Source organism: Pseudophryne corroboree, chromosome 2 (assembly GCF_028390025.1).
Source record: "Pseudophryne corroboree isolate aPseCor3 chromosome 2, aPseCor3.hap2, whole genome shotgun sequence".
NCBI lineage: Eukaryota > Metazoa > Chordata > Amphibia > Anura > Myobatrachidae > Pseudophryne > Pseudophryne corroboree.
The window spans coordinates 873,823,113-873,844,021 of record NC_086445.1 but is presented as its reverse complement, the minus strand read 5'-3'; the positions used below and the strand labels follow the sequence as shown (position 1 = coordinate 873,844,021).

At 44.2% G+C, this 20,909-nt stretch overlaps 1 protein-coding gene across 6 annotated transcripts in view; it reads left to right on the top strand.

Moving 5' to 3' along the window:
• The window catches only part of GIT1 (GIT ArfGAP 1), a 306,604-nt gene extending 287,211 nt beyond the window's left edge, over positions 1–19,393 (top strand). For 2 of the 6 annotated variants that reach the window (XM_063955942.1, XM_063955941.1), the window contains 10 exons: positions 2,956–3,053; positions 3,338–3,449; positions 6,690–6,817; positions 9,113–9,304; positions 9,804–10,019; positions 11,829–11,918; positions 14,607–14,683; positions 14,982–15,164; positions 16,759–16,822; positions 17,005–19,393. In XM_063955942.1, coding sequence (XP_063812012.1) covers positions 2,956–3,053; positions 3,338–3,449; positions 6,690–6,817; positions 9,113–9,304; positions 9,804–10,019; positions 11,829–11,918; positions 14,607–14,683; positions 14,982–15,164; positions 16,759–16,822; positions 17,005–17,217 — 1,373 coding nt within the window. In that variant the 3' untranslated portion in view covers positions 17,218–19,393. The remainder of the gene's footprint in view (positions 1–2,955; positions 3,054–3,337; positions 3,450–6,689; positions 6,818–9,112; positions 9,305–9,803; positions 10,020–11,828; positions 11,919–14,606; positions 14,684–14,981; positions 15,165–16,758; positions 16,823–17,004) is intronic. The other 4 variants (XM_063955945.1, XM_063955943.1, XM_063955944.1 and 1 more) reach the window with 3 other exon arrangements.
• The last annotated feature ends 1,516 nt before the right edge of the window (positions 19,394–20,909 follow it).

Genomic DNA, 20,909 nt, shown 5'->3' with positions numbered 1-20,909 from the left:
TGATCCTTAAGCTTTTATTTTGTGCCCTGTCTCCTGCGGAGCCGCTATTCCCCCTGGTCCTTACGGAGTCCCAGCATCCACTAGGACGTCAGAGAAATAGCAGTGCTAACTGGAGGGTGATAACGCACCGGCCAATCATTACGGGTTTGAAAAATGACAGTTAGGAGCTGATTTGTTGGTACGTTATCACCTTCCACTTATCACTGCTTTATCGCTTCTCCAGGCTTAATACTTCTGCCCCATGGACTGAAGCTGTGCCTGATATACAGACTGTAGCATTTGCCAAAATGTTCATTAACTCTAAGAGGGAGATGTACTAAGCTTAGGAGAGTGATAAAGTGGAAAGAGATAAAGGGGCAGGTTGATATTCTTGTTATCACCCTTTACAAATGTAAAATGATACATCAGCCAATCAGCTCCTGTCATGTGCTTGAAAAATGACAGGAGCTGATTGGCTGGAGCACCATTCGTAACGGGTAATAACAAGAATTCACTCGTTGTTAAATCTGCCCTAAAGTACCAGCCAATCAGCTCCTCACTGCCATCTTACAGGCTGTTTGAACAATTACAGTTAGGAGCTGATTGGTTGGTACTTATCTCTCTCCACTTTATCATTCTCCACAATTTAATACATCTGCGTCTGAATCTCTTTGGCCTGTGTGGAGTTAGAGTTATGTTTCCTGGGATGGCAGGGCGTAGTGGAGCGAGCTTGGAGTATGAATATGCTTTTTGTTTTGTATCCTCCTAATAGCAGCAGCTGGGAAAATAAGCGTGAGGTTAATGTGAGCCGTGTAATTAATGATCGGGTGCCCAGAGAAACAAACTAGTGCTGACTTTGCGAAGCCTGGAGTGTTACAAGTACAGGTGTTTCTTTTTTTGTAATGGGGGAGACAGACTCTTTGTTTCTCTTGGACAGGCCAGGCGTGTTTCACTAGCTCCCGCCCTCCTAGAGCGCTCCTTTTTCATGCCAGTCTTTAATTATTTCTTTCTTTAATCAACTTGATGTTTGACAAGTCTCCTTTAGTTATTCGTAGTACATTCAGACTGTTGAGCTCTTTCCTACATGAATAAAAAATTGATTTGTTCAGGGTAAAGTATTTTTAACCATTTTCTGCACTTGGATAAATGGCTGATGATGAATTTAATGATGCATGATGTATAATAAGCATGGAGTGGTACTGTGCGGCGTACAGACACTGTGGGGCTGATGTAAGGCCTGTCCTTCTGCGCGGTATCGCCTTCTGCAAGCTTGGAAACGACATTTGCTGTAGGTATGGTCATCAACCATCGATGGTTCTAACAATGTTATATTAACAATGTTGAATACTTTTACCATTGACGGTGGTGGAACAGATGGTTTCAGACCAGACCATTGATGGTATCCATGGAAGCGATGTTTATTTGTCTTTCTGCTATTTAAAGAGGAATGCTGCTGCAGAGAGCTGCTATCATGTCAGCCAGCAGCTCTTCACAGCCCCAAGCAGCCCCCAACTTATAAGCACAGTGTTTTGCTACAAACGTGCTAAAACCATCAATCGTATTATGTAGTATAGTTATCTAGCATCTGTGGTGTATACCACCATCACCATCGATTGCGGGCATGCTGATGGCCATCCCTACTGTGTTTTACAGGGCATTCTTACACAGGGGGAGTTGTATCAAACCTTTGAGAGAGATACAGTGGAGAAGTTACCCATAGCAACCAATCAGATTCCGTAATTTTATAGAGTCTGCTGGATAAATGATAGGTAGAAGCTGATTGCTATGGGTCTCTACTTTATCTCTTTTGAAGGTTTGAGATCTGAGTTGCTGGTGCAAGTGCACACTGATGATGGCTAAGGAGCCTAGCGTATATGGATAAAGGACACCTGGGCTGTACATACAGGGGAAAATGCACTTTTATTCCGTGGATGCAGTGTGGGGGCAATTACAGATGACTTGTACTCCATTCCACATTGGACCCATATATCCATAGGGCCCAGTTTTAGGGTTATGGTTCTTATACAACATTCACCACATAATCACACAGTAGTGGGGTGACCTCTGTCTGTAATCGAACTGGAAATAAATGTTTTTATAGTTGATTAGGAGTTGTCCAGCATACTATGTAAGGAGTGCAATGCTGTCACCCAAATGTATGGGGATGTAGTTATGTGACCGGCGGTCAGGAGACCGCAAGGGGCTTGTTGCGCTCGCCGCCGGCATTCCGCTGCCAGTATACTGGCGGAGGTATGCTAACTGGCAGTCACGCATACCCAACGCAGGAGAAAAGTGTCAAAATAAAATGTGATCGGTACAAAGTGTATGCATGTATGCTTCTTAGAACGTATATTTGTCTGCATTTACTCTTTTCTAACATTGTCCTGTTTATATAGCTGAGGACTTACATTGTATATACATGTTAATGTCTTTCCAGACTTTGGAGAGCTGAAGTAGACCTGTAGTCAGTGTATATATCAGATCATTCCTTGTTAGCAGATACAGTACTTGTTGATGAATGATGTAACTTGTTATTAAATGTATGGAACTTGTAGTGCTCCAGTTGTTGTGGAACTATAAGTCCAATCCTGCCCTGCCAGCCTCTGGGACTGTAGTTTTACAGCAGCTGCAGATAATACAGGTTGCCTAAGCCTGGTTTCCATTATAACATACCTTGTACCCAAGGTATGGTTTATCCGTTCATTTTATTGCATCTTCTTCTAAAGACACCTGCAAATCATAAACTGGCAATATGTTACTATTGGAAATGCTTTACATTTGGCTTGGTAATTGATTTAAGTTCATCCTATTTAGCAACTCAAAATATATAGAGTGTAAAAGGAATGCAGAGTATCTTCCATACTGTATTCATAGCCTGCAGGGTGGATACAAATCCCTTTACACAAATGTATCATCTTGTGAGAAAGCCTGTCTCTCCTCTCTCATCGTTCCCCAATCTGTACCATTTCCCAACAGTCTGGCTGACAACACAGAATCACAGCACACTGGTGACAGAGCGCAGCGCCGTGCCATTCTTGCCTGTTAATCCCGAGTACTCTGCCACCAGGAATCAGGTACACTTCTGTGTTTCTTGTCTTCTTTTCACCATCTCTCTTCTCTTCTTAAATGATTCTGCATGTATAAATTAGGTCTACTCCTATATAGAAGATTTATTAATACCTCTAAAGAGGACCAGTGGAGGTGTTGCCCACAGCGACCAGTCATATTCCAGCTATCATTTCATAGATTGTACCAATAAGTGATAATCAGAATCTGATTGGTTGCTAGGGGCCTCTACCTGTCCTCTTTAGAAGGTTTGAAAAATCTCCGCTTATGAATCTTGTTAATATTTTTCTAGGGACGCCAGAAACTGGCACGGTTTAATGCTCGGGAATTTGCCACGTTGATCATCGATATTCTCAGTGAAGCCAAGAGACGGCAGCAAGGCAAAACCCCAGTGATCTCAACAGGTAAAGCCCGATATTGGAGGGATGAGGAATTAGTCTGGGAAATGTAACAGTCTGATTCTTTCTTATATAATGCTCACAAAGTTATTAACCGATTATATAAAGCGATGGTTCCCAAGCAGAGGGGTAGGTGTACTATAGCTGCACTTATCGTGCAGCTATAGCTCTTCCTGCTTCGCCACTTTACCGAGGCGAAGCAGGGAGCACTACCGAAACTCTACCCCCTCCGGAGATCCCTGTCGTAGCACACAGTGCATCAACCTAGTCCTGATGCGCTGAGTCTCTCCTCCTGGCCTGCTCCAATAGGCAAGTGCAAGATCTTGCCAGTCTCGTGAGATCTGCTATGCAGCTCGGAGCCTGGCAGCCACAGCCAGGTAAGAGTGGCTGTGAACGGGGCAATGACACCTGCAGCTGTTGAAATTGATAGCTGCAGCTGTTGGAACGTTATCTTGTAGATAGCAGACCCAATAATGGCGGCATTTGTTACACATCTCCACATTACTACATGGGGAAGGAAGAGTGGTGTCGGCACACATAACAGGCATATCCATAACGCCTAATAATACCTCTCCCTATCACTCCTCAAGGAGCACTAACCGTTCACGTTTTCCAGGTCACCCGGCAGGTGCACTGTGTATCACCCACTGTCACATTTTAAAATTCCACAGGTGGCCTGGAAAACACAAAAAGGGGCAGATGTATTAACCCGGAGAAGGGATAAAGAATTGATTAAACCAGTGATAAGTGCAAGTTGATAATGCACCAGCCAATTATTACGGATCTGCAAAATTACAGAAACTGATTGGCTGGTGCGTCATCACCTTGCACTTATCACTGCTTTATCCCTTCTCCAGGCTTAATACATCTGCCCCAAACTGTTAGAGCTCCCGGAGGATCAAGTTTGGGAACCACTGATGTAAAGCATTTCACATGAAATCTAAGTCACCTGTATAAATAAAAGTATTCCATGACAGCGCTACTTACTGTAACTCAACCATGCTCCTATTTTCATAGAAAGCCAAGATATTAATTACAACAGGCCTTCGTTATTATATTAGTTATGTTATGCTCAAGGTTTGTATTATTTTCTAAATGGGAGCACAGGAAATGTATGTCCAAGAACATTATGAACTACTGGTGTTGATTATAATTTGACACTTATTGCATAAGAGTAGCAACATTATTTCCCTAACTAACCAGCCTGTGACACTGAGTGGACATAGATGTAGTCTCCAATTATTTTTTCTTCTGTGGGGCATAGGGAGGCAAAGTGGCTTATCTAAATCCCAAGCAACTGACATTGGTGTTTGAACCCTGATGTCCAACATGTTATAACAAAGAAAACATTGGGCCTCATTCAGATGTGGTTGGAGTTGCTATTGCCGCTGCTTACATGGACTCAGCAGTGATAACACTAATATGTTAATGCAGCAGGAGGCGTCCTAGGACTCCGCATCGGATCATCTGCGACGGCATCTTCCAGCTGCATGATTCATGGGGTCACTCAGGCCGGCTGCCCCAGATGTAACAAAGAGGCCAGGCAATTCCCATCCTCTGACAGAGATCCTGGCCTGGACACTCCTCCACAACAGCGGTGACAAGTCTCCGTATTGGGAAACGGAGGTCGCCGCCCCAAACGGCATCAGACTGTCAGTCACTGACAGCCGTATGACGTACTGCGTCTTACATTGCAGACCCGTACTGCACATGCACCTCCAGCAAACAAGCAACGTACCGATAATTGGTTCTTGCAACATGAATGAATCACACCTCCAACCATATCTGAATGAGGCCTATTGTGCGGGTTATACTGAACAGCAGATTGTAGATACAGATCGGCAGGATGGAGTTCTTGTTGGATTATGTTTTTAATAACTTCCAATCTTCAAAGTCTAGAGTAAAAAACTGTGATTCCCAACATCATCTATTTCATGTAAGGCGTCACAAAACTTTGATGGGGAGTAATCAGATACCAAACAAGACATATATAGTATATCACATATATAGCTATGATAGATCCAAAGGTTTAGCACTTAGGTTAAATGTTCACATCTATTATACTCTTATACAGAGGCTCGGAGCGGCTGTATTGGCCAATGTATATTACTGTGTAAGAGATCTCAGCCTCCCTATCTTCTATAATGCTATTAAGAGGCAGACTAGGTCTCCAGAGCGGAAGACTCTTCCTGTGCTACAAGTGCACAAAGGTGGGTACACACTGGCCGATATATTGGCCGTTCTCTTGAATTGCCGATATATCACGGCTCCGTCGGCCAGTGTGTGCGGCCGATACGTCTGTGAACTCCGTCGTTCAGACGTATCATGTTGGCCCGGCAGCACAGCCGATATATTGGCGCGTCGCTGTGTGTGTACGGATGGTCAGCCGACCGCCCGTACACATGCTGCGGCGGCCGGCGGTGATTGACAGCTGAACTGGACGGGCGTGTGTACATGCCCACCCAGTTCATGATGTCAGTCCCCGACGGATCGGGCAGTGTGTATGCTCAACACACTGCCCGATCCGTCCATAGATATATCTGCAGATCAGTTGATCGGCAAATATATCTACCAGTGTGTACCCACCTTAAGATTGTTTTGGTCGGTGATCCACATGGCTAAACTGGAAGGACAAGTAGTAAAGCTGCACACTAGGAGCTACGTGGTTATTACAAAGGATCTTGAATAAATTGCTATTACATTTTAGAAAATAAAGATCTGGTCATTTTTGAGCTAGGGAATTTGTGCATTGTATAGAGTACAGTCCAAACCAAGCTACCACTTGCCGACAGACAAGGCCAATTTCAGGCTGCCCTCCGTTTTCAGAACCAAATAATACATCAGAAAACATGCTGCAATGGGCCCTACACATTAGGCGATTGGCTGCCGAGGTGCGACAGACGACCCGGCGGCAGAGGGGCACCCGGCCCCATAGCCCTTGTCCATATTGGCCTGCATGTATAAGCGACCCGGCACTAACGATGAATGAGCGTGGGGCTGCGCATCGTTCATTGTTGGTGCCTACACACTGAACGATATGAACGAGGTGAACGAGAACATTCATATCGTTCAGTTAGATCTATAAGTGTGTAGGGCCCAATACTCTGTAGAGTAATTTATACCTATATACATGTGTTATATCCACTATACATATGTTATACCTATAGGTGTGTGTTATACCTACAGTATAGACATGTATTGAACATAATATTCTGTTTAAAGTATACATGGCACATCTTTCTTTAGACAACGTTGACTATTCTCTGAGGAACAACGCCAGTGACTGTGATGACCAGCATGACTATGACAGTGTAGCATCTGATGAAGACACAGACCAGGACCTGCTCAGGAACTCCAGGAACAACAGAGCCAGGGTGAGAGGGTCGGGTTATTATGCAGTTCATGTTTCTGGTGGACATGACACAACGCTCGTGTGATGAGGGACTGCATGGCTTCCTGTGTAATACAGATTTGTTTTACGTTCTGTGAGTGCATCTATTTGGTCTGTTTTCTGCACGTCTATGGAAGCAAACCTTATGACACACGCTATGTAGGTTAGCAGACAGTGAGTGTGCATGAGACTTCAATGACACAAGTATTAAGCTGCTGTTAGATTGGCCGAGTTTTACAGTGCATCCGGAAAGTATTCACAGCGCTTCACCTTTTCCACACTTTGTTATGTTACAGCCTTATTCCAAACTGGAATAAATTCATTTTTACCCTCAAAATTCTACACACAATACCCCATAATAACAATGTGAAAAGAGTGTTTTTGAGTTTTTTGCAAATTTATTAAAAATAAAAAACTAAGAAATCACATGTACATAAGTATTCATAGCCTTTTCTCAATACTTTGTTGATGCACCTTTGGCAGCAATTACAACCTCAAGTTTTTTTGGATATGATGCCACAAGCTTGGCACACCTCCCTTTGGGCAGTTTCGCCCATTCCTCTTTGCAGCACCTCTCAAGCTCCATCAGGTTGGATGGAAAGCGTCAGTGCACAGCCATTTTCAGAGATATTCAATCGGATTCAAGTCTGGGCTCTGGCTGGCCACTCAAAGACCGTCACAGAGTTGTCCTGAAGCCACTCCTTTGATATCTTGGCTGTGCTTAGGCTCAATGACCTGCTGAAAAATGAACCGTCGCCCCAGTCTGAGGTTGAGAGCTCTGGAGCAGGTTTTCATCCAGGATGTTTCTGTACATTGCTGCATTCATCTTTCCCTCTATCCTGACTAGTCTCCCAGTTCCTGCTGCTAAAAAACATCCCCACAGCGTGATGCTGCCACCACCATGCTTCACTGTAGGGATGGTATTGGCCCGGTGCCTGATTTCCTCCAAACATGACGCCTGGCATTCCCGCCAAAGAGTTAAATCTTTGTCTCATCAGACCAGAGAATTTTGTTTCTCATGGTCTGAGAGTCCTTCAGGTGCATTTTGGCAAACTCCAGGCGGACTGCCATGTGCTTTTTACTAAGGAATAGCTTCTGTTTGGCCACTCTACCATACAGGCCTGATTGGTGGATTGCTGCATAGATAGTTTTCCTTCTGGAAGGTTCTCCTCTCTCCACAGTGAAATGCTGTAGCTCCGACAAAGTGAACATCAGGTTCTTGGTCACCTCCCTGACTAAGGCCCTTCTCCAATCGCTCAGTTTAGACGGCCGGCCAGCTATAGAAAGAGTCCCGGTGGTTCCGAAATTTCTCCATTTACGGATGATGGAGGCCACTGTGCTCATTGGAACCTTCAAAGAAGCAGATATTTTTCTGTACCCTTCCCCAGATTTGGACCTCGAGACAATCCTGTCTCGGAGGTATACAGACAATTCCTTTGACTTCATGCTTGGTTTGTGCTCATACATGCACTGTCAAATGTGGGACCTTATATAGACAGGTGTGTGCCTTTCCAAATCATGTCCAATCAACTGAATTTACCACAGGTGGACTCCAATTAAGCTGTAGGAACATCTCAAGGATGATCAGTGGAAACAGGATGCACCTGAGGCTGTGAATACTTATGTACATGTGACTTCTTAGTTTTTTATTTTTAATAAATTTGCAAAAATCTCAAACTTTTTTAAAAGTTGTTATTATGGGGTATTGTGTGTAGAATTTTGAGGGAAAAAATTAATTTATTCCATTGTGGAATAAGGCTGTAACATGACAAAATGTGGAAAAAATGTAGCGCTGTGAATACTTTCCTGATGCACTGTATGTTTGCTGTCATTCAGCAATGTCTGCTATATCCAGGCCCCAGCCTTGAGTCGTCACACTGAGAAATGTAACACTGAAGAGTTTGTAGTGCTGAAGGGCCCCATCGCCAGTCTATAGATGTGTCCTCATAAACTATTGTCGCATCACATTGCGATGAAGACGCATATTTGGGCGAAAGAGGCGCTACACTGCTTGGCGCGGCTTACTGGCGTATTGAGGCTAGGTGTATAAGGACACATTTGTACATTGGTCAAGGTGTGTTTAAGTGAATTTATACATACAGAAAACCCAATCAGAGATGAGACTTCTCTCGCTATTTTACTCCTTCATCTAGTTACAAATAGAAATGGTTCAGTTAGTAGTTATTATATCTGCAAAAGAACAGACGACTGTGCAGCACATAGATGCAAGAGTCAGCAGTGAGGCATATAATGAGAACTAATTCTCCCTCTGTACCAGAGCATGGACTCCTCAGACCTGTCAGATGGCCCCATTACTTTGCAGGAATATCTGGAGGTGAAGAAAGCCCTGGCAACATCTGACGCCAAAGTGCAACAGCTGATGAAAGTGAATAACAACCTAAGCGAGGAGCTGCGCCGGCTTCAGAGAGAGGTGCGGACGCCTTCTCATGGACTGATTACACTACTGCCTGCAAGTAATATCTATTGTCTGTAACTGATACCAGATTGTCACTGACTGGAACAGGTTATCTTTACTGTAATAGATGTACTGTACATAGACATGGTGTGTGTGTGTGTGTGTGTGTGTGTGTGTGTGTGTGTGTGTGTGTGTGTGTGTGTATGTATATATATATATATATATATAATATGTATACCGCTAAGTTGCCTAAATGGTATTCATCAGGACAGTATTTGCTGATAAGAATTTTATATGGAAGAGTTTTTCTTCCTTTGTAGATAATGTTTCCTGCCTGTAAGTCAGCCATGAACACTGCAGGGGAGCCTGTGTAAGCCTAGCCTGCTAAATCAGAGAACCATAGCTATTAGAGGGGTTGATCATTTTACATATACTAGTCTGAATTTACGTTTAGTTTAGTTCTTTAGTTGCTTTTCATGTGCAAATGGCAGCACGAAGGTTGTAAGTATCTCTTTATTCCTATTCATGATATATATATTTTATTTTACCATAGATTCATAAACTGCAGTCCGAGAACTCACAGATCCGACACCAGACAGGCCCTTCCCCACCTCCACCAGCAAACCCCGAGAGGACTGAGCACCAGTTACCTGCAGCCCACCGACGAGACCGGCAGGCGTTCTCCATGTATGAGCCTGGTTCAGCCCTTAAACCATTTGGCCAGTCCACTGACGACCTTAGCAGTCGACTACAACCTTTCCACTCTGGGGTAAATATGTAAATCTGTTGGCTGTATTATTTTAAGATGCTTCTAAATTGTATGGCTTACAGCGCCATCTGTCTGTGCTAGGCATTATTCCAGGAAGACTTTGTATTTTATATTGTAAGGGTCTGGGTACATTGTAGTTGTAACACAATATGATCTTTCCAGTGTAATTTTCATGTATGTTATGCATTGGTACTAAAACTGGATCCTCAGGACCTCAAACAGTCCATGTTTTCCAGGTCAACCAGCAGGTGCACAGGTGTATTAGTAACATATATTAAAGATCCACAGGTGACGTGGAAAACATGAACTGTTTGGGGTCCTGAGTTTGAGAACCACTCTCATAGAACAATGTCAATTAGCTTTTTTAGGTTTACATTGCAGTATTTGGATACATATTCATTACTGTATCCTGCATTTTTGAGGCCCAGTCCCCTCCTCCAAGGATTTTGTTGTGTTTGAGGAGCAGTGCTTCTATTAATAAACAGGTGCCCACAGCATTATTTTGAAACGAGAATTCGATAATTAAGTTCAGCCGTATTTCATTGGGTGAAATAAACGAATGAAGTTTGGGAAAATAAAATAATATTGGTTCATGTGGAACATGTCTACAGTCATGTATAATGTCTGCACACATATTCATTCATGGAAATGTAAGCATGTCAATTGTTATATTATCATTTATTTTTATCAATTAACTAAATGCAAAGCAAATGAACAGAAGAGAAATCTAAATGAGCTCAATATTGTTTTATGACCACCATTTGCCTTCAAAACAGCATCAATTCTTCTAGGTACACTTGCACAGTTTTTGAAGGAATTTGGCAGGGAGGTTGTTCCAAACATCTTGGAGAACTAACCACAGATCTTCTGTGGATATTGTGCAATTTTTCCCTATCACAACAAATGTTTAATTATACTGCTTATGCCAGGGCTGTGTGACCAGCTGTGTGACCCATGTACCCAAAAACCTTGATTTTCCATGTTTGGGGCCAGATTTGAATATCCTGCAGTTCAGTGCTTTGGCTGGACAGCCGGCTGCTTTGGGGCAAAGTTAACACAATATGGGGTTGCCCACTTGCACTGCCGAATGTGCCCATCATCAGACCAGATGAAAAAACCCAATCATATGTTGGTTGACTCTGGCTGTCCCTCTGGCCAATTTTGCCAAGTTAGGTCTGCATCACCCTGGCTGGCAGAAAGAATAGCCACCTATACATGCCCCTTATGGTTGTACACGTCACAAGCTTGCTTCTGTCATGTGGCAGTTATCTTAGAGGATGATTTCACCCCAGACTACATATAAACTACAGTATCAAATTCTCAATTAGCACATCTACCCTGTACCTCCAATCTGGAGGAACCTGCAGCGCCTCTGTTGGGGCATTTTTTTCAAATTCATTGTCCAAGCCTTTACACCTTGATTTGATTTACCCCTCGATTAATTTTTTTTTTTTTGGGGGGGGGGGGGGGGGAATTAAATGAGTCAAAATAAAAAAAAAATTCTAGATGCTGTGCCTAATATACACAATATTGTCTTTTAGATGCACAAAAGGTATTTAATGTAAGGTTTAAACTCCATGACCTCCCAAAACTTGAGCATGATTTTGCTTTCTCCACATGTAGCAGCTACCCTGTGTTTGTCCTGCGTACATAGTTCTGCTTACAGTTGTCTACTGTACATTGGTGAAGGTGTCTCTGTTCTGTGTTAATTCACTAGAAACATGCAATGATCGTCGCATGTAGTTTGTTATAGAGTAACTGTTTTCTTGTTTGTGTGCATGCTCCCTGACATTCCCCTTCCTGTTCTAGATCCGGAAAGGCATTTCTGCCTCTTCTGTGCCCTTCCCCCCTTTGTCTTCCCCTCTGTTCTCTGGACCCCCGGACAGTACCCGGAACATGGTGATGTACCCCCTCCTTTGTATTGACATTTGATCACTTACTTTACTAAATGTTTAATGAATGTTAATATGCTGTCTGTTCTTGTTTAACCATTTTTTTTCTTGAACGCAAAAAGGGGAAGTTTTTCCAGGATGTAGCATGTCCCTAGTCTACATAACGTGTTTGTCTCTGTACATCTTGTGTTTACATTGCCTTGTTCATCTTGGCTGCATGTGAAAACCTTCAGTATAGTTTCAAACTATTCCGCAACTGGGACATCCAGCAGCCACGAACAGTCTGATCAGATAGAGCGTTCTGCTGGGGTTATTTTGCATTTAGTGGCAGATTTTTAGACGTTTTAATCTTGAATTAGCATGTCAGTAATGCCACCTACAGTGTCTGTTCAGACAAATTTTGAAGGCGCAATGTGATGAAGAAATACGTCCTGTGTTTTTAAAGTGGACCTGCCACCTACACACAGTTGAATAAGCTATTGTGTTGGCTGACCCACTATTAAGCCTAGGAACCAGTGACATCACTGAGGCACAAAATAATATGCTTCATGTCACTGACCCGTCAGGAATTGCTAGGCTTCATTCTGTAACTGTTGGCTCAGCCTGCATAGGCTACCTGCTCTGTGCGCAAGTGATGGGCACACTAAATACTGATTGGTGCTAACCATCAGAGCCGAATTAACAGCGGGGCCGAAGGGGTGGTCGTCCCGGGGCCCCCTCACACTGTCCTCACAACTGCAAAAAAACATCGGAGTAGGAGTACAGCATTTTCCTGTCTCCTCTCCGTCCTCCTCGGCAGCTGAGCTGTTCCGTTACAGCTGCGGCCGCTGAAGAGCTTCACTCACTGCAGTGGGAAGTCTCGCGAGATTTGACATTATCTCGCGAGACTTCACACTGCTGTGAGTGAAGCTCCTCGGCGGCCGCAGCAGTAAAGGAACAGCTCAGCTGCCGAGGAGGACGGAGAGGAGACAGGTAAATGCTGTACTCCTACTCCGATGTTTTTTTTGCAGTTGTGAGGACTGTGTGTGGGGGCCCCACAAATTTGTTGCCCAGGTGCCCCCACAGACCTTAATCCGGCCCTGCTAACCCCTTAGTCTGTAATAGCCAATTCCAAACTTGGGTTAATGTTTTCTCTTTATTTTATAAATGTATTATCATGGTGGGCCTGATTCTGAGTTTTGAGTAAAGCAAAAAAGCAAGTAACTTGCAGCTGGACAAGCCATGTTGCAATGCAGGGGGTGCAAACACATTAATTGTTTTTGCATGCAGGGTAATTACTGATGCCTCTTGCATGTAACCCACACATGATAGACAGCTTTTTGTTTAAAGTGCAATTTAAATTTACATTTGGACATGCCCCTCCCTAATCTAAATCTCTCATTTTTTTTATCTCCCCCCACCTACAGTGAACATGGGCCCTCATTCCGAGTTGTTCGCTCGCTAGCTGATTTTAGCAGCATTGCACACGCTAAGCCGCCGCCCTCTGGGAGTGTATCTTAGCTTAGCAGAATTGCGAACGAAGTATTCGCAATATTGCGAAAAGATTTTTCTTTGCAGTTTCTGAGTAGCTCCAGACTTACTCTTCCAGTGCGATCAGTTCAGTGCTTGTCGTTCCTGGTTTGACGTCACAAACACACCCAGCGTTCGGCCAGACACTCCCCCGTTTCTCCAGCCACTCCCGCGTTTTTCCCAGAAACGGCAGCGTTTTTTCACACACACCCATAAAACGGTCAGTTTCCGCCCAGAAACACCCACTTCCTGTCAATCACACTCCGATCACCAGAACGAAGAAAAAACCTTGTAATGCCGTGAGTAAAATACCAAACTTCTTAGCAAATTTACTTGACGCAGCCGCAGTGCGAACATTGCGCACCGATGCGAAGAAAAATAACGAGCGAACAACTCGGAATGAGGGCCATGGTTTTACCAAGATGCACAGTTACTTTCTGCTTTGCTCCCTGTGTGTGCATCAGGTCTGTTTCACTACAGTAATCAGACCTCAGTTGGGTGACATTTGTTCCTCTGCAGACAGTCAGGCTGACTCGGGTTGCCTAGACCAGGCATGTCCAAACTGTGGCCCCCCAGCTGTTGTGAAACTACATATCCCAGCATGCCCTGACACAGTTTTGCTGTCAGAGAATGCTAAAGCTGTGTCAGGGCATGCTGGGATGTGTAGTTTCTCAACAGCTGGGGGGCCGCAGTTTGGACATGCCTGGCCTTGACCATAGACCATTATTAGCACCATCCCCTAATTAGGGATGTTGTAGCTATCTTATTTTTTGCCGCCAAATTAAAGGTGACAAGTTAGTGACAGTGAAGGTGGAAAACTACAGAAGTAACAACTGCAGCTTTATCTTGTCCTGCAATAAGAAGTCAGTGAAATGTATCAATGTCCCTATTAGTAAGAGTCACTGTGGTTCTTTGGGGTAGATTCAGTCGGCTGCGAGGTTCTGACTGTGCACATTCTGGGAATTGCAGTACACAAAACATTATTTCCGTTCACATCTATATGGGACACAAGCAAAAGTAAGCCAGATTTTCTTACCTGAATATCCCACGGTGTGACATCTCACATGTGGCTAATGGAATTGGCCGTTTGTCTCGTGGAAAGATATTGGGAACAGAGTAAGGTGCAGGAGTAAGTACATGGGCAGAGAAAGCAAGCGTGAAACTAATATATGTTTCTTATCTGCAGCCTGCTAAAGCAGACCGACATGGCAGTGGCACGGACAGCGACTATGACAATACACAAAGTACAGACACAGGTAGTGGGTAAGTAGCACAACCTGTGGTTGTAGGTAGGTGTGTATGTATGTGTGTATACATGGCTGGATGGGGATGTGTGTGTATTGATCTGTATTCACATCCCCAACTTGTGGAATCTGAGAGCCCAATTGGTTACTTGTAAATCAGTGAGTGAGCATCAGTCTTTCCTGTGAGCTGCTTCTCATCTGCCGTCACATGCTCCCATGCAAGAGACCATTCTGGACCTTCAATTATCTAATGCTCACTAATATTCACTACATTTCTTATTGTCACTTTTTGTAGATTCTTTTCTTTTTTTTTACAGTCTGGATGGCAGGAGGTTCCTAGATTTGTCTCGGGATGAGGATTTCCATGCAGATGCTGAAGACGTAGAGGTGGAATTGGACCCAACACTGCCTAGTACAGAGGATGTGATCCTCAGGACGGAGCAAGTGACCAAGAACATCCAGGAGCTGCTGAGAGCTGCACAGGAGTTTACACATGACAGGTGAGGGCAGTTGTGCAAGTAGAAAATATTTCGTAGTGGTACTGTGTGCGCGCCAAAAAGTGGGTGTGGCCACATTGGGCGTAGTCAATACAAAGGGGGCATGATACACATATGGGGGCCAGATACACATGTCCCCACAGTGCCAGATATGCTCCCACAGTGCCAGATACAAATATGCCCTCACAGTGCCAGATACTACCCTACAGTGCCAGATACACATATACCACCACCCACAGTGCCAGATATGCCCCCCACCCACAGTTCTAGATATGCCCCCCACTCACAGTGCCAGATATACGCAAATGCCCCCATAGTGCTAGATATACCCCCACAGTGCCAGATACGCTCATACAGTGCCAGATACACAAATGCCCCTACAGTGCCAGATACACAAATGCCCCTACAGTGCCAGACATACAAATGCCCCTACAGTGCCAGATACACAAATGCCTCCACAGTGCCAGATACACAAATACCCCCACAGTGCCAGATACACAAATGCCTCCACAGTGCCAGATACACAAATGCCTCCACAGTGCCAGATACACAAATGCCCCCACAGTGCCAGATACACAAATGCCCCCACAGTGCCAGATACACAAATGCCCCCACAGTGCCAGATACACAAATGCCTCCACAGTGCCAGATACACAAATGCCCCCACAGTGCCAGATACACATGCCCCCCCACCCACAGTGCCAGATACACAAATGCCGCCACTCACAGTGCCAGATATGCAAATGCCTCCACAGTGTCATACATGCCGCTACAGTGCAACTCCCATGCTGCCCCTGCTCACTGTGCCGTTGTTGTTGCTGCTACTTTGTGAGGGAAGGAGAGCGCAGCGAGCACCTCTCCTGCCGGGTCTCCGGAGTCCGGCAGCGGGTATCTCAACTGAGGCGCCGGTCCGTTAGCTCATCAGAGCTTGCGGACCAGCAGCCAATCAGGAGCTGCTGCTGCCGGTCCACGAGCTCTGATTGGCTAACGGACCGGCGCCTCAGTTGAGATACCTGCCACTGGACTCCGAAGACTGGACTGATAGGACTGAGCACTGATGGGCAGGAGAGGCGCTCGCTGCGCTCTCCTCCCCTCACAAAGCAGCGGGTGCAAGCATGGCGATCGGCTGGCAATTTCTTACCGGTACGCAGTACCGCCATACTTGCAGCACTAGGTGAGGTGACCCCGTGTCTCTGCATACAGGATGCAGCCCTCGTGGGGGAGGAGCAAGTAATCAGGGTAGCAATTCACAAGGAATAGGACATCATTGAGGCAGGCTTTGGAAAGTGTCTTGTGACTAAAGAGGAATTATAGACATTCTCTTACACTTAAACTCAATGCATGAAAACATTACTTTATACATATGAAATTGATAGTAGGCTATATTTTTTAGTGAATAGCAATCACTTCTACTGACTAGAAATTGGCCTCTCTATTAGAGGGTCGTACCTATATTGTGTATGAATAGGGGAATGTGACTTTTACATTCTAGCAAACACTGTCAAGTTGCAAATGTATGCTGTTGCTGGACGTAAGTGTACACTACTGTATGCCAGATGGATTCACTTCTATCTCTCCATTATTTCCTTTTCTTCAGTTTTGTTCCGTGTTCTGAGAAGATTCATTCAGCAGTAACTGAGATGGCGTCACTTTTCCCCAAGGTAACTATTTGTCATTCTTTTCTATAAACTGTTCTGTTGTCATTTGGGCGATGTAAAGATAACGTAACCTGCTGTGGTTAGCAAGAGGGGTGTGATACATCCTGTGCATTTTGGACTGCCTATAAACTGATATGATTATTTGTGCCATTTGATTGACTGCATTTTGTTTTGCCCCTTGGTAGAAGCCAGCGCTGGAGACTGTACGCTCTTCGTTGCGTCTGCTTAATGCAAGTGCATACCGACTGCAGAGCGAGTGCCGCAAAACTGTACCACCAGAACCAGGGGCCACGGTAGACTACCAGCTTCTAACACAGCAGGTCATCCAGTGCGCCTACGACATTGCCAAGGCTGCCAAACAGCTGGTCACCATCACCACCCGCGAGAAAAAGCAGTGACACCTGTTATTCCCGGAACCCTGTGTCCTTCGCTAGAGCCGCACATGGGTGTTCTCTGGAAATGTCCCTGCTGCCTAGACTTCAATAGGACATTTGGACTCCTCACAGCCTTGGATGAGCCTGAGGCTTCTACACTCCTAGCCACTAATAAGACACATGATACTGGCAGCAAGTCCTACAAATGCCCTGCTGTACATTCATTGTAAGCTTCTACATTTCCAGAACACTGCACACATGTATGAATGTGTACATAAAGAGCCTAGTTATCTACGTGTGCCTATAAAAAGCTTCTGGTTCTAGGAATTGTCCTGTTATAGAGGGTCAGTCACTCCTCATGTTATGTGTCAGTAACCAGTAAGGGCCGCTCGTAGTTTAAACTCAGCCAAAAGCCTCTTAGCTGCTTAATGTTTACATTCAGGATCCAGTCATTGGGTCATCAAGCACAATGATGTTATGGTCCACAGCCAGTAAAGGACCTGTATGAAATCCGTTTAGCCTAAAGTAGTTGGACAGTTTGATAAATGCATTTATCATTGTTTAATTGACGTGTGGCATGAATTGTACATTTTTTCACTTTCTGCAAGAAAAACAACCCTCCGCCCAAGCTGATTCTGCACTTTTTACAGAGCTGCTCAAAATATCCTCTAATTTCAGCTTTTAGGAGAAGGGGAAAATGGCATATCTGTGATTTGGGATCTATCGCATTGAACATATTCAAATATAGTAGGCTATTGGAATAAGGTTTAACACATGGTAAGTAAGCTACTTAATGAGACTGCGCTTTAATCTTTCCTGCTGCTGCCTCTGCTTTAGAGGTTAATGAGTGACTGACATACAGGAGCAAAATCAGGATACCAGACTGCATAACCCACCCAAACTGGAACCCCATGCCCCCGTGTCCTTACAATTGCAGCATGGGTTATATTCACAAAATGTAACCTGCTTCAAGCGATAGGGAAAGCACAGGACAAAACTACTTTAACTTTGTTGGTGGATCTACTTGTTGCCAGTAAGGAAAGACCTTTATCAGCCAATTTGCTGTAATGCATTGTGTTCTGTATTAAATGGTCTTTGCGAATAATTCAATGAGGCCAACACTAGACTTACACTGGAAACTGTGTATATATATACATATATATATAATATATTATAAACATCTCTTTTTTTTTTGTATTTGGGGTGGTAAGGCCATAAATGTAGAAGGCTGTTCGAGTATTTGGTGTAAAACCACTTTAAGCTCATTATAAAGCAGGCTTAGTACAACCTGTGGCTTGTGGTACTACAGTTCCTAGCACGCTTTGGTTAAAACCTGGCTGAGCATGCTGGGAGATGTACTGCACAAGTGGCAAGCTGGAAAGCAATAGGTTGCCTAAGACTGCTCCAAGAGGAGGTAAGACGGTGCCACAGCGTACAGCCTGCAGTTACCAGTGTAGTAAGGAGTTTCTCTTTGTGATTGTAAATAGGATAAACTACTCTGCTGTCCTGTTTGTGGCGTGAAAGTCACAAGCATCTGGTCTTCCCGATCTACTGTTCTTTGCACTGATCTTCTTCTTCTTTTTTTTTTTTTATTTCCGCACCCCACTGCCACTCCCCAGCTTTGCATCATTTGATTCATTTATTTCTGGTAACGTGTTCTGTTATCAAAATGACCAGTGTCATATGTAAACCACTCGACTGAAAGGGTTTCCCATTATGTGAGAGCAAGGAGGTATACCGGTTATTGAATACGAACTAGATTGCTGGGAGCATGTACAGATTTCATAGAAGATAGTGATGACATGTGGGCACAGGCATGCAAACCCCGGCTCTGCAGCTGCTGGAGTCATATGGGGCTCAGCCCAGCTTATATGGATGAAGTCATACAGTCTGATTTTGTGCAACACAAGCCTATCATCAAAACGTTTGGCAGCTCCTGCAGAGTAACACACCCGCACCTCTCCAATACTATGTACCAACAGCACCTCCCTGGCCGCCTACACATTGAGGAGAGTCTGTTTTCCTTTTTTTTTCATTACTGAGAAACATGCTTGCCTCTAAGCTCCATATAGTGATTTTTTTCCCCATTGCTTAAAATGGCATACTCTGCTTATACTGTCGTCTTTAAGAGCTGGTGCTGGGTGTTCTATGTAAAAAGATGCATAATGTACATTTGTATCAAATAAAACAACTAACACTGCTTTGCCATGTGTCTCTGTTCTTTTCACACAGAAATAGCAACTTACCTTTTTTGGCAATTCGGATTTGTTTCTCTTTAGTAGTTATTAATATTGGTACAGCAACTGACAAGAGCTCTCAACAGCTAATTAGGTAGTATATTTAAAAGGTTATTTTCTTCCGAAAATCTAAATAATTATAAATAAATAATGAAATCTGAATTAAAATTCTTATCCTCATTTTTCAAGTTTTAATTGAAATCTAAGCAATTCACGCCCAGAGACTAACCTGCAATGTTACAAAGGTAAGTGGTAAACTGCTAGAGTTTAAAACACAGGTTCTCAAACTCGGTCCTCAGGACCCCACACAGTGCATGTTTTGCAGGTCTCCAAACAGAATCACAAGTGAAATAATTAACTCCATCTGTGGACCTTTTAAAATGTGTCAGTGAGTAATTAATACACCTGTGCACCTACTGCGTTACCTGCAAAACATGCACTGTGTGGGCTCCCGAGGACCGAGTTTGAGAACCTATGGTTTAAAATAAGTCCACAGTGGTACATGGCAGGCTATTCTCTATCCCTCCTAATATTTTCTTTGGTGATTTAACATCAATCAGCCACAGTTTGATCATTGCTGAATGTTTAGAAAGCGAGGAGGCGATTGCAACTTTGCCCATCCCAACCTAGGAGGTCATTCCGAGTTGATCGCTCGCTAGCTACTTTTAGCAGCCGTGCAAACGCATAGTCGCAGCCCACGGGAGTGTATTTTAGCTTTGTAAGTGTGCGAACGCGTGTGCAGCAGAGCGGGACGAAAAAGTTTTGTGCAGTTTCTGAGTAGCTCTGGACTTACTCAGCCGCTTGCGATCACTTCAGTCTTTTTGGTCCCGGAATTGACGTCAGACACCCGCCCCGCAAATGCTTGGACACGCCTGCGTTTTTCCAAACACTCTCTGAAAACGGTCAGTTGCCACCCACAAATGCCCTCTTCCTGTCAATCTCCTTGCGATCGGCTGTGCGAATGGATTCTTTGTTAAATCCATCGCTCAGCAACGATCCGCTTTGTACTCTTACGGCAAGCCTGCGTATTGCGTGGCATACGCATGCGCAGTAGTAACCTGTTCGCTGCACTGCGAAAAACGGCAGCGAGTGATCAACTTGGAATGACCCCCTTAATTCCTTCCCTCACCCAGATGCCCATAAATTGCCCCAACCTTTACAAAATTGAGGTAATGATGGATACTCAGAATTCAAAAAAATAAATAAATCTGTAAATCCAATGCACTGATGCTACAAGGGACAGGACCTACTTAGGAGGATTCAATACCTTTAAGTAGCAACCTAAAAAGCATAATTGGATTCTTTTGGAAACTTTACTGAGAATTTCCCTCCACAGCTCAGCAGCATCACAAAACACATTCTGCATCATCTTAGCAGGGCAGGATCATAGCTGTCAAAGCGAGAATTCTTCCTAAATTATTGTACTATTTCCAAACCCTTCCAAAAGCTGTCCTGCATGCACAATGTTTTGAAGTGCAA